General features: G+C 51.7%; 2 protein-coding genes and 1 long non-coding RNA gene across 11 annotated transcripts in view; 1 reads left to right on the top strand and 2 right to left on the bottom strand.

Annotated features, from left to right (window-relative positions):
• Positions 1-507, bottom strand: part of LOC102746286 (ubiquitin-ribosomal protein eS31 fusion protein) — a 1,787-nt gene extending 1,280 nt beyond the window's left edge. Inside the window, exon 1 of the mRNA XM_006738643.3 lies at positions 1-507. Within this exon, the coding sequence (XP_006738706.2) occupies positions 1-451 (451 nt within the window). The 5' untranslated portion in view covers positions 452-507.
• Positions 1-2,339, bottom strand: part of LOC145723466 (uncharacterized) — a 5,237-nt gene extending 2,898 nt beyond the window's left edge. The window contains exon 1 of the long non-coding RNA XR_014148548.1: positions 2,241-2,339. This is a non-coding gene — a long non-coding RNA (uncharacterized LOC145723466). The remainder of the gene's footprint in view (positions 1-2,240) is intronic.
• Positions 1,870-10,472, top strand: DCAF11 (DDB1 and CUL4 associated factor 11). Of its 9 annotated transcripts, none has more exons than XM_031033864.2 (15): positions 1,870-2,059; positions 3,066-3,272; positions 4,179-4,306; positions 4,526-4,653; positions 4,929-4,993; positions 5,308-5,408; positions 5,638-5,784; positions 5,998-6,052; positions 6,408-6,476; positions 7,055-7,112; positions 7,216-7,401; positions 7,848-8,001; positions 8,413-8,565; positions 9,408-9,514; positions 9,614-10,472. In XM_031033864.2, the coding sequence occupies exons 2-15, from the start codon at positions 3,118-3,120 to the stop codon at positions 9,746-9,748; spliced, it is 1,641 nt and encodes a 546-aa protein (XP_030889724.1). In that variant the 5' UTR covers positions 1,870-2,059; positions 3,066-3,117; the 3' UTR covers positions 9,749-10,472. The 9 variants fall into 9 exon arrangements, with proteins under 9 accessions (XP_030889724.1, XP_030889723.1, XP_081686829.1 ...); XM_031033863.2 differs by having other exon boundaries at positions 2,905-3,272; XM_081830703.1 differs by lacking the exon at positions 1,870-2,059 and adding an exon at positions 2,304-2,442 and having other exon boundaries at positions 2,905-3,249.
• The last annotated feature ends 2,271 nt before the right edge of the window (positions 10,473-12,743 follow it).

Below are 12,743 nucleotides of genomic sequence, written 5' to 3'. Positions count from 1 at the left end.
TGAAGCAGTAAGTCAGACAACATTTGCCACAATAATGTCTGTCGAAGTGGCTAGCCATGAAAACTCCAGCACCACACTCATCTGAAGGGCACTCCCGACGAAGGCGACTGATTTTGCCATTCTCATCCACCTTATAGTATTTCAGGACGGCCAGTTTAACCTTCTTTCTCTTATGCTTATTCTTCTTGGGAGTGGTATACGACTTCTTCTTCCTTTTCTTAGCACCACCACGAAGTCTCAACACAAGATGAAGAGTAGACTCCTTTTGAATGTTGTAGTCAGACAAAGTGCGTCCATCTTCCAGTTGCTTGCCAGCAAAGATCAGTCTCTGCTGATCAGGAGGAATTCCTTCCTTATCCTGAATCTTGGCCTTTACATTTTCTATTGTATCCGACGGTTCAACCTCGAGGGTGATGGTCTTCCCCGTAAGGGTTTTCACGAAAATCTGCATTTTGGCGGCGGTTCCACCGCAGATGGCGGATCGGAAAAGTGAACATAAATCTTAAGGCTAGATTTAGCATATAGGTCCCAGCTAGATTCCTGAAGTGGTGCCACTGGGTCATAAGGGAGTCCACTGATAGAGACAAAGTTTCCCCCAGATAAGAAATTCTCCTGGGAAAGTGCAAAGGTGGAAACAGCACAGACTTTATAAGCATATTTGCTTGGCAGAAGTAACATAAAATGAGGCTGATTAAAAAAAAATATATAGACAACCAGGTTTGGAAGTTTGTATTTGAAACAATAACAATACTGAAAACCACTTGGAGGTTAAGAACTAAATGCTATTGGAGAAAAATATTTCCAGCAGATCAACTAGGAGAGGCAAGAAGTAATGAAAATTTGATTTTGGGTGGTGACGGTGAAAACAACTTCAACTAATTAAAGAATCTATAAGACTCGAAGAACTGTATTTAAAGGGCAAACAGGAGGGAAAGATTGTTTGTTTGTTTTAATGATTTCAGATTTTCCAGGCTGGATAACCCAGAAACCACAGAATCCTGAAGTCTCAATAACTGTCACAGGGAAACTGACAGTAAGTTACCTGACCATGAGAGGTGGGTAACCGGCAGAACCGACTACATAATTAGTAGAGCCCAGAGCAAGACGAAAATGCGGGGTGCTGGCTCAAATATTAAGAATTTCATACGGCGACAGCAGGACATTAAACCAAACATGGGGCCCTTCTAAGCGCTGAGCCCTGCACAGATCGTACGCCCGTATCAGGCCAGCTCTAGTGACCAGAGACGTTAAGCTCGGCTCTAGATGTCTGACCACACCCTCCCCCTCCCAGGGAGGGTGAGCGGCAGGAGAGCCCAGGGGAACTAAGCGCCCTCGCACGCATCCCTGATCTTAGATTGCCCCTGGAAGAGCTCGCAACACTTCTAAGAGTGTGGACTGGAGGCGCTGAGGTGCCTTTGCACCAGGGCTTTTGCACTCGGCGCGGCGAAGTCACTCGACCTCCAGCCTAGGAGAGGATCCCGAGACGTGGCAAGACCTGGCCTTGGACTTAGCGGGTTACTCATAAACCCGGAGGAGGTACGAGGCGGCATTCGTGCACTCCCCGGACAAGTGGCCCGAAGCTGAGAGGCCCGCCAAAGACCGAGGGTCTAGGGAAGGTCTGCAAATCCCGGAGAGCGGAGGGTCGTTAAGGACAACAGACGGAACCGGAAAGGCCCCTAAAGACCCTGCGTGTATTAGGGAGCGTCTGCAAAGACCGCAGAGGGAATCCAGGGGTCATCTAAAAAGTTGCCAAAGCAGCTAAGGAGTGGTCTAGAAAGGGCAGTCCCCACAAAACAAGGCTTCCGGAAGCTAAACCCGGAAGGGAGGGTGTGGAGGACTGGATCCCCATCTGTGACGTGAACACATCCCAAAGGCGCCGGTCATCCCTTAGGGCAGGACCGACAGAAGCTGCAGCCAGCAAAATAAAGGAAGGCTGAAACCGGGGGGCGGGGGGGGGGGGAGGAGAAAGAGAGGCCCTTAGAGATCGTCTGGAAATTGCGAAGCCAAAAGAACTTGAGGGGCCGACAGGAAATTGCATCCTTCGCTAAGACACCTCCAGGTAGCGAACCACCAATTTCTTTTGTAAGCCCCGCCCCTCACCCATTAAGCGTAGTTCTCTTGTCTCTGATTCAGGAAACAGCCGGTTCCCCACTTACTCCTCCCAACTGGGAGCAAACGCCCCTCCTCGGTCGCGCGCTTTCTCCTCCCCTCCCATCCCTCACGCACTTTCTCCCGCCCACCTGTCTATCACTGTGCTCAGCTGTCCAGTTAGCTGGCCAAGGGGGCGGGGCCGTCAGAGGCAACGCGTGACGTTCGCAGTCCTCCGGCCGGGAAGCCAGGAGATGCATGACGAAGGAGGCGCGTGACGGAGGAGCGGTTGGCCAGCGCCGCGGTGTAAACAAGGCCTCGCGCCGCTGCGGGTCCTGCGACCGCTCCTGGCTGGTGGGTGGTCTCGCGCGGGGCAGTAACCGCCGGCTTCAGTGGGAGGGGCTTCTCGGCTTCCCCCCTGCCTCCCCCACTTGGCGTACACACCCCCGGCACACCACGTGGGCGTGAGGCGAGAAAGGAGGGGGTGTTAGGCCGAATTCTAACTTCATTGGTTGTCGCTGCTGCTGGCTTTCGCAAAGGAGCGCTCTGATTGGTCGGTAAGGGGGGGCGTCGGGGGTCTCAGAGCCCTAAGGCTTCTGATTGGCTAGATAAGATAAGCTAATGAGGCGCTTTCTTCCGCGAGGGGTTTTGATTGGTCGGCCAGAGAGGTTACCTGGGAATTCACCCACCCACCCCTCCAGGGACTTTGATAGGTGAGTTTGAGGTAGAAAACTGAGAAATTCCTCTTCAAAGGATTCTCATTGGTGAACTAGGGTAGCGCCCTAAGCTTCACTCTGATTTTTTTTTGCTTCACAGGATTGGGGAAGGTTTGTGTTCCGGAAGCCTTGGGAATTGTCACAGGCTACAGAGAAGGGATTTCAGTCTCTAGGAAGGGTCGCACTCCAAGAGATAGCTACCGCTCTATCTGGGGAGACCCTGGTGTTTCTAGAGCAGGCTTTGCTTTCACCAAACCCAAGGAGGTGACAGGAGGAGTCCCTGCACAGGAGCTAATGATGCTGTGACCAGAAGATGGGATCACGGAACAGCAGCAGTGCAGGAACTGGGTCCGGAGACCCCTCCGAGGGCTTGCCCCGAAGAGGGGCTAGCCTGCGTCGGAGCGAGGAAGAAGAAGAGGAGGATGAAGATGTGGATCTGGCCCAGGTACTGGCCTATCTCCTCCGCAGGTAACTTACCCTCCGATGTGTCCCCACCAGGGACCACCACAGTCCCTTGATCCCAACTCCAGGCAGGGAGGTTACAGAGGATAGGGAATGGGATTAGCCCAGACCAGCTGTTCTGTTTGAGCTTCCCTTCTGGACACTCATGGCACTCAGCTCAATACCCAATAAGAGTAGTTCTTAATTAGGGAGGGTCATGAAGACAGTTCGCTTTTGTGTTTGAATGGACTGTTCAGGGGGGCCTCTCTAGCTAAGACTACACAAGTGTAATCCATTTCCCAAGGAAGTAAAAAAATGAAAACGTTACTGTGATGGAAAAGGCGTGATGTGGGGGGTAAGGAGAAGAGCTGGGGAGATGGGTGTTGAACTGTGGAGAAGTTACTGACATGTGATACGAAGCCATGTGGATTTACTTGAAAAACAAGTTTAAATTAACCTAACTCTAACCCTGTTCTTGAGGAAAGAATGCTTTGAGGAAAGTGACCACCACCCATAATTGACTGGAAAGGTGTGCCATTTGACTCTGTTTTCTTAGCTGTGGCTTCTTGGGCAGAAGACAAGCCTGGGGATCCCTTTAGAATACTGTGTTCTATGCTGGACTCCTCAGGCAGAGGCTCAGAAGGAAATGCTCTCCGAATATTTAGTCCTCTAGGAAGTCAGCTGAGTAGGTCTGTCAATCTCCATGGAATGTTGGTGTTCTCTACATCTGCTATAAGCATGAAAATTCATTTCCTACCATGTCTTATAGGAGACTGAAAATAACAGCCAAGGTCTAGTCAGCCTGAAACTTCAAAATGGGGACAGTATGAGGGTTTGAGGAGCAGGTAGTCTAAGAGCTGAATAGCCATTGACTCTGAATTTGGTTGGCTTGGGGAAGGGATCCTCCCTTTTATCATGGGCATCTCTCCACAGAGGCCAAGTGAGGTTGGTGCAGGGCGGAGGTGCAGCAAATTTACAACTCATCCAGGCCCTCTCGGACTCGGAGGAAGAGCATGACAGTGCCTGGGATGGTCGTCTGGGGGACCGATACAACCCACCCGGTAAGAGGAAAGGCAGACTGAGACCCTAACATTGGAAGACTTTCATTAAAAACCCTTTTTCTGTTTTTTGCAAGAACGGTAGGTGAAGTTGAAAGAAGGTGAGATAATTCAGGGAACGAGGGAGTCTGTGCAGCCCCAGTCTATTCAGCTGCATAGCTGGCGGGAGCATAGTTCTGGGGCTGGAAGACCTAGGGTGGAACTTCTCCTTGGTACTCACAGTGGATGCAACCCCTGACACCCGGGAGCTGGAATGCAATGAGATCAAGACCCAAGTGGAATTGGCCACAGGGCGGCTGGGGCTCAGGCGGGCAGCCCAGGAGCAGAGCTTTCCTCAGATGCTGCACCAGGTAAGCCTCTCCACCTCCAACCAGCCTGGCAGCCGGCCTCTCGAGGTAGCCAGAAGCTCTCCCTGCCCGAGGAGAGGAAAGTAAACCTTCCAAGGAAGCCTCAAGTGCTGGAGCTGGAGAGTGCTTAGCCAGCCTGCATCGGCATTTGGTGGGACTTATGAGTGTGTGCGGTGTCCGTTTCTGTAGCAAGAGCAATATCTTTGGAGGAGGGGGCTTGGTGCGGCTGAAGTGGCCCTCCGTTTCTGCTAGCAATATTCCCCAATCCCTTCCTTTAGAGAGAACGGGGCCTCTGCCACCGGGGAAGCTTCTCCCTTGGAGAACGGTCTCGAATGATGTCTCAGTGAGTATGGGGCTTGGTGGAGAGACTCTAAGGGCCAGATAGGTCTTATCCCTTAAATGTTGAAGGGACAGGTGTTAAGAGGATCCTCAGGGATATTAAAGTTAGGTCGAATGGGGTCGAAGCTTGAGAGGAAACAAACTGGAAAAGTGTAGAAATTGAGAGAACGATTGAATGAATGAAAGAGAAGGGATCGTACCCCAAGCCAAAAGGGAAGTCCACCCTTGTACTCACACCCAGCTCTGTTAGGATTCTGCTAACCAGGACGTTCCTAGTCCTCTGCTCCCTTTACCTTCACTTTCCCTCTGCTTTCCCAGCTTCTTGCCCAATGATCTGGGCTTCACTGATACCTACTCTCAGAAGGCTTTCTGCGGCATCTACAGCAAAGATGGTCAGATCTTCATGTCTGCTTGTCAAGGTACCAGACCCTGGTCCTACAAAGTGCCCCAGAACAAGGAACATACCCCCTGACGGAGACTAGCAAGCCTCAGACCCAGGGAACTCAGACCCTGGGTTAGGGATGCTTAGCCAGAACACGTTTCCCATGATCAAGGGAAGATTCCACAGACGTACAGAGGAAGGAGGTCAGATCTAGAGAGGATACAAGGAGGGGGTTCCCTAATTCTGCCTGATCCCCACTTACCCAGACCAGACGATCCGACTGTATGACTGCCGGTACGGCCGCTTTCATAAATTCAAGAGCATCAAGGCCCGGGACGTGGGCTGGAGCGTCCTGGATGTGGCCTTCACCCCTGATGGCAACCACTTCCTATACTCCAGCTGGTCTGATTACAGTGAGTATGCCCAAGAATTCCACTGGCTCTCCAGCCCAGGACCCGAAGCCTCCAAATGCCCGTGTTCTCTGTGCCAGGACTCCACGCCTTCTCCTGGGAAGATCACTCCCAGGGTCTGACACCCTTGCCCTTTGTTCCGTTTCCTGCCTAGCTTCACTTCCACCCTCCTTCCCCCAGCCCTGAAAGATACCTTGTTTCTCTTGCTTCTCTTAGTTCATATCTGCAACATCTACGGGGAGGGAGACACTCACACTGCCCTGGATCTAAGGTACTGGCTTCCCTCTGGGCAGACTCATCAGAAACTTCTCAAGGAAGGCTTTCCAGGAGCAAACCTCGTGAACTGGAACTCCTGCTTAGAGGGAAAAGTACACTGGTTGCAAGTGTCTCTGTGTGGATTCCTGGGAGGGAAGGCACCCATCCTTGTCAGCCAGAGGACCAGGGTAAAATAGATGGTTGCAGGATTATTTCGGGGTTCTCATGGAGGTGACTCACATTCTGGGACGTGTTGGCAGGACTTCTTTTTCCCCTCAGAAGTACACCTTACAATCCTCATCCGATTCTGTGTAGATTAACAGAGGCTGAGGGAGGTCCACTTAATCCAGCTCCTTCATTGCTCTTTTCAGGCCAGACGAGCGTCGCTTTGCAGTCTTTTCCATTGCTGTCTCCTCAGATGGACGGGAAGTGCTAGGAGGGTGAGTACGGTAGGGGATGTAGCCCTCAATCAGTGAGCTAGGAGTCCTCCCGGAGACCAGCTCTGATCTCACAGAGACTGTACTGGACACTGCTATCCAGGCAGCTTTGGAGAACAGCCAGCCCTTTTCCAAGGTCAGCGTTTATGAACTGCTTCACCTCTTGCTCACCATTTCCCCAGCATGAGATGGAGGGTCTCAAACCTCCTTGCAAACATAGCTAACTTTTTTCCCACCTCCTGTGGAAAAAGAGACCAGGGCTTGCCCCTCAGCGGGACTTTGCAACAGGGACTCTCCAGAGCATACGTAGCATTGGTCCTCTCAGTTCTGGCTCCAGGACTCTCTCTTTTTTTTTTTTTTTTTAAAGATTTTATTTATTTATTTGACAGACAGCGAGAGCGAGAGCGGGAACACAAGCAGGGGGAGTGGGAGAGGGAGAAGCAGGCTTCCCGCTGAGCACGGAGCCCAATGTGGGGCTCGATCCCAGGACTCTGGGATCATGACCTGAGCCGAAGGCAGCCACTTAACGACTGAGCCACCCAGGCGCCCCTCCAGGACCCTCTTTATGCCTTCCCTTTCAGGGCCAATGATGGCTGTCTCTATGTCTTTGATCGAGAACAGAACCGGCGCACCCTTCAGGTATTTGCTCCTGAGACTCAGAGCCTCTGCCTCCTGGTCCGTGGCCTATTAGAAGACTGAGAGAGAGAGAGGTCCTAGGTATTCTGGCTTCCTGCTTCCCTAGATTGAGTCCCATGAGGATGATGTGAACGCAGTGGCCTTTGCTGACATAAGCTCCCAGATCCTGTTCTCTGGGGGTGATGATGCCATCTGCAAAGTGTGGGATCGACGCACCATGCGGGAGGACGACCCCAAGCCTGTGGGTGCACTGGCTGGACACCAGGATGGCATTACCTTCATTGACAGCAAGGTGGGCAGGGAAGCAGACCTGCACGGCCAGGTTACAGGTGTCCAGGAGTGGTCAAGGGGGCTGAGCGTGGGAACTCCCCAAGCTCCTTATTAGTTCAGGTTTGCAAAAGCTGGAGTTTAGGGAAGGGGTTTAAGCCAAGAAACATGAGATCCTTCTGTATTCATCAGTCCTCACGGATCAGGGCAGGGCTTTCTGTAGAAGGAAAGACAATTAATCCAGGATAGAATTGGAGGCCCAGCCAGTGCCCTGGGCAAAGGAGGGGAAACCTAGCCAGGGGGTGGGTTCTATGGTAGAAAAACCTGTGATGAGCTCGCCTGGATGAAGAAAGAGGCAAGGTAAGTCAGAGGACTGGCATTCTTACCTCTCATCTGGAGAAGCAGACCTAGAAGGACAGACACCAGTGTTCACAAGCTCTGACACCTTGTTATCCATCTGGGGATTCACAGGGTGATGCCCGCTATCTCATCTCCAACTCCAAAGACCAGACCATCAAGCTCTGGGACATCCGACGCTTTTCTAGTCGGGAAGGCATGGAGGCCTCACGGCAGGCTGCCACACAGCAAAACTGGGACTACCGCTGGCAGCAGGTGCCCAAAAAAGGTGAGCAGAGAAGGGAGAACCCGAGATCCGGAGAGTAAAGAGTCAGGGGTGGCAGTTCAGATATCTGACCCCTGGTAAGGCCTGGCATGGGCACAGTGGATGTGACTGTAGCCTGGGGCCCTCCCCCCCCCACGCCCCCTCGCCAGGTGTTAACTCTATGTTTGTCAAACGGTGGGGAGAGTCGGGGGTTCCCAGGGCTGGGGGCTGGGGATCACTCAGAACCAACTAAGACAAAAGCATTTCAGTATCTTCACAACCAGCAGAGCCGTGTTGGTGAATATTAGGTGGAGAAAGAGCCACCCATTGGGGATTGAAAAGGTGGCCATCGGTGATCATCGATCTTTGCTCAGGACTAATGGTACAGGAGAATCCAGGCTCCCTAACCTAGGGCTCTATGTACATCCCTCCCAGCCTGGCGGAAACTGAAGCTCCCAGGGGACAGCTCCTTGATGACCTACCGGGGCCACGGGGTCCTGCACACCCTCATCCGCTGCCGATTCTCGCCCACCCATAGCACCGGCCAGCGGTTCATCTACAGCGGCTGCTCTACCGGCAAAGTGGTCGGTAAGGATCGTATCAGAACAGGGGCCTGGGAGAGGCACCAGTGTGTCTCTGGCATTTTACCTGTAACCACCGGTAAGCGCCGTAAAAATCCCAGTGGTGACTATGAGTGAAATTTAATTTAGCGTGGAGCAGGTTAGGCTTCAGCAGAGAAAGAAAACCTTGTATTCATCAGCATTGTAAATTAAGAAAGGGAAGATAGAATTCTAGTCAGTAAATATAATAGATTGCCAGAAATACACTCAGCTCTGTTTTGTAGCCAGTCAAGGAAAGAAAGAGATGGCAGATGAAAGGTAGGGGGGGATGGGGACAAAAAGACCGCAGCTCGGAGTAAGGGACATGCGGCCGCTAAAGCAGGAAGCGTGTACAGAAAGACACAGAAACACACCTCCAGCCATAAGGAGCCTAAGCCACTGCCATAGCTAGGGAGGCACCGCAGGGAGCCCTGCTCGGAAAGAGAGAAAGATGCGTCCCCGTCCAGATGAGGAAGAGCAGGTTCGGACCTCTAAGCAGACAGCCCATTGTTCACTTTTGCGGGGCCTTCCATGTCTTGTGGGTTTCTTAGAAAACTGCTGTAAAGAGCTTTAAAACCACATTGTGCTTTCTTAACTGTAGACCCTGTGACATTTAGCTAAGGGCCAGGGAGAGATACCCAAGCTCTGCTAGGCCGCACACTGAACCCGAGGTAGGGGAAAAGGGAACTGCAGCATCCTCTGGTGTGGTTGCTCCCCTGTGAAAGCGGGGAAGTTGCCTGAGAGGCAATAAGCAGTGCAGCTCAGGAACCGTGAGGGGTGCTTAGAAGGTGCCCTGGCTGCCCCTTTTCCACTCTGGCCGTCCCTGGACAGTGTACGACCTCCTCAGCGGCCACATCGTGAAGAAGCTGACCAACCACAAGGCCTGTGTGCGTGACGTCAGCTGGCATCCCTTTGAGGAAAAGATCGTCAGCAGTTCGGTGAGGCTGCGAGGGGCGGGGCGGGGGACCAGCGCGTGGCCGGGACTTTGACCCAGGCGGGGCCGCACCCCTGACTGCTTGCCCCCTTCTGCCCCGCAGTGGGACGGCAACCTGCGTCTTTGGCAGTACCGCCAGGCTGAGTACTTCCAGGACGACCTGCCAGAGTCTGAGGAACCTCCCCGCACCCCTGCCCCAGTGCCCCACCCCTCTACAGCCTTTTCCTCGCCCCAGTAGATCTGATCTCCAGCCCCGTCCACGGGTGAGCCTCTGACAAGCTCTCTGCCTCTTCCTGCCTTTCTCCCTTTTGGGAGACCTTTGGGGAGTCACTGGCATTGGACAGGGAGACCCACAAGCCCAGGCTTTCGGGCCCTCGCTGAGCCCTGGAAGATCCTCCCCAAGGGGCAGAGTGGTCTCCTCATGCGCTCACACCCAGTTGGCTTGGTTCTCTATCTCTGGCCAGAGCCCAAAGGACTGCTGTTATCTGAGGTGTGGCCCTTTGTCAGCAGGAGAACTGTCCTGAGTGTTTTTAATCACGTGTGGATGTAAGTGTTAGCTCCTAGAGTAGATGTCAGGTCTGAACTGAGCTGTCAGCTGGGCCCATTGCCCTGGCCTGTGTGTTGAGGACTAGACTGGCCAGTTAGGCCAGGTGTCCCGGCCATTATTCCAGAGGTCCTGAAGGCTAGAGCTCTAGCCTTTTTGGAGAAGGTGGGATGAGTAAGGCATGTCCTCAGCACCCTCCTGGGGTGGGAATTATGTTTTCTCCCTCTCTGTCTGGGTCTTTGGGGTGGGACAGGCTGTGGTGTGAGAGGCTCCATGTGGCCCCACACAGGGCAGGCCCTCCCTCCCAGACTGTTCCTTCATGCTGGAGGCCAGCAGCTGCAAGGAGAGATGTTGAAGTAGGACTCCTTCGTCCTCTCACTGGCTTTGGCTCCCTCAATAAATTCTCTGTGGGAACCTGGCTCAGTGTCTGTCTCTGTCTCTTTTTCCTATCTGAGGTCTTTTATCCTCTCCCTTCAAGAAAATAGTCTTGACAAAGCCTTCAGATATGCTTCTCTGTGGGGAAAAATCCCCCTTTGATGCCCCCAAGATGAAGAGAAATACCAAAATCATTTGTTAACTGAGCTCTGCAACAGACAACTCCCTCACTGAACTTAGAAACTTGTAGCAAGTAGAAATCAAGGCAGCAGGGAGTAAGCGCAGTTTAGATTAGAGCCTGGAACACCCACATCAGCTTTGTTCTGGGGATGGCCTTGGCGTTGGTCCGGTCTATGAGAAGAAGCAGCCCAGAACCGGAGAGAACCTGGTGGGCACTGACTCGGGGCCCCATCTGGGTGCTTCACACCCAGGACCTCATCCACCCTCCCAGCCACACTGTACAGGTGAGGAAATGGCAGCGTGCACAGATCAGGCGACATGCCCCAGAGCAAAGCCGTGGTGTGGTCAGTAGGGGAGTTGGTCAGGCTTCACATCCAGCTCTGATCGCTCCGTCCCCATGACATTTCATTATCCCTAATGCAATTTTCGAACCAGGATGCACACCTCCAGGGGTTCTCAAAAACACAGCCAGGGGTAAAAGGGATACCTCTTTCACAGCAAAACAGGTAGTTTTAAAAGAATAGATTGTCCAGCTGCCCAGCCTACATGTGTTCTCTTTGCTCTGGTCTGCCTCATGTGAAACTAGCATGCCAGTCTCCCTGCCCACCGGCCTGCCTTGTTCCCCTTCTGCCACTTCAACCCAGACATGCCACCCATCTCATCCAGAACCTGTATTACCTCCAGGGCGCCAGAATTAGAAGCAAATTAAAATTGTTAACATCCTCAAAGCCTCTTTTATATTTTTTTAAAGATTTTTATTTATTTGTTGGAGAGAGAGAGAGCGCGCACAAGCAGAGGGAGTGGCAGACAGAGGGAGAAGCAGACTCCCCGCTGAGCAAGGAGCCTGATGCGGGACTCCATTCCCGAGATCATGACCTGAGCTGAAGGCAGACCCCTAACTGACTGAGTCACCCAGGCGCCCCTCAAAGCCTCCTTTAATCAAGGCCCCAAGTACCATCCATTTTTCTAATTAAGAGTTGCATTTCCAATACAATTTGAGTTTATTATTATCACAATGTGTGAAATCTTTGCTATACTAATTATATATTTTGTACTACTAACAATTATTATGAGAAATCTATCCAGAAAAAAAATGTTTAAACTTCTAGGGCCTTATGATCACAGGAAATACTTAAAAATTAAGTTTCAGGGTTGCCTGGGTGGCTCAGTCAATTAAGCAGCCAACTCTTGGTTTTGGCTCAGGTCATGATCTCCCAGGAGTCTTCTTGGGATACTCTCCCTCTCCCTCTACCCCTCCCCCTGCTTGTGTGCCCTCTCTCTCTAAGATAAATGGGTAAATCGTTAAAAAAAAAAAAAATTAAGTTTCGGGGTGCCTAGGTGGCTCAGTTGTTAAGCGTCTGCCTTCTGCTCAGGTCATGATCCCAGGGTCCTGGGATCGAGCCTCGCATTGGGCTCCCTGCTCTGCGGGGGGCCTGCTTCTCCCTCTCCCACTCCCCCTGCTTGTGTTCCCTCTCTCGCTGTCTCTCTCTCTGTCAAAAAATAAATTTAAAAATCTTAAAAAAAAAAAAATTAGGGTCGTCTGGGTGGCTCAGTTGTTAAGCGTCTGCTTAGGTCATGATCCCAGTATCCTGGGATCGAGCCCTGCATCAGGCTCCCTGCTCCACAGGAAGCCTGCTTCTCCCTCTCCCACTCCCCCTGCTTGTGTTCCCTCTCTTGCTCTGTCTCTCTGTCAAATAAATAAAATCTTTAAAATAAAAAAATAAATAAAAATTAAGTTTCAAATTATATACTTTTTTTGGCAGACAAGTGTGATCAACAAAATGTTCAGGCGTAAAAACATTAGGATAACTTGTGTGGGGGAAGTTTAATGGAAATATAATTTCTGACTATTAAGATCATGTCACATGTTTTTTAAGTGGAAAATGGTAAGATACCTAATCACTGTAGTATTTAGATTCCATTGGGTATATTTAAAAGAAAGAGAGAGAGAATGCATTGGAAATTATGTCCTGCGCAACTATTTAAAATTACAATGAAAAATTTTTTGTGGGGCTCCTGGATGGCTAAGTCAGTTGAGTGTCTGCCTTTGGCTCAGGTCATGATCCTGGGGTCCTGGGATCCAGCCTGCTCAGCAGGGAATCTGCTGCTCCCTCTCCTTCTGCCCCTCCCCGCT

This window comes from Leptonychotes weddellii, chromosome 9, assembly GCF_054177405.1.
Source record: "Leptonychotes weddellii isolate Sample4059 chromosome 9, ASM5417740v2, whole genome shotgun sequence".
NCBI lineage: Eukaryota > Metazoa > Chordata > Mammalia > Carnivora > Phocidae > Leptonychotes > Leptonychotes weddellii.
The sequence above is the reverse complement of the archived record's forward strand: the minus strand, read 5'-3'. Positions and strand labels throughout refer to the sequence as shown.

What these genes read in the sequence shown, in the direction of transcription:
- DCAF11 (XM_031033864.2), top strand. Translation starts at nt 3,118, where the DNA reads ATGGGATCACGGAACAGCAGCAGTGCAGGAACTGGGTCCGGAGACCCC. An exon ending in CTTCATGTCTGCTTGTCAAG is followed by an intron (nt 5,409 to 5,637) that starts GTACCAGACCCT and finishes CCACTTACCCAG; the next exon opens with ACCAGACGATCCGACTGTAT. An exon ending in TTACCTTCATTGACAGCAAG is followed by an intron (nt 7,402 to 7,847) that starts GTGGGCAGGGAA and finishes GGGGATTCACAG; the next exon opens with GGTGATGCCCGCTATCTCAT.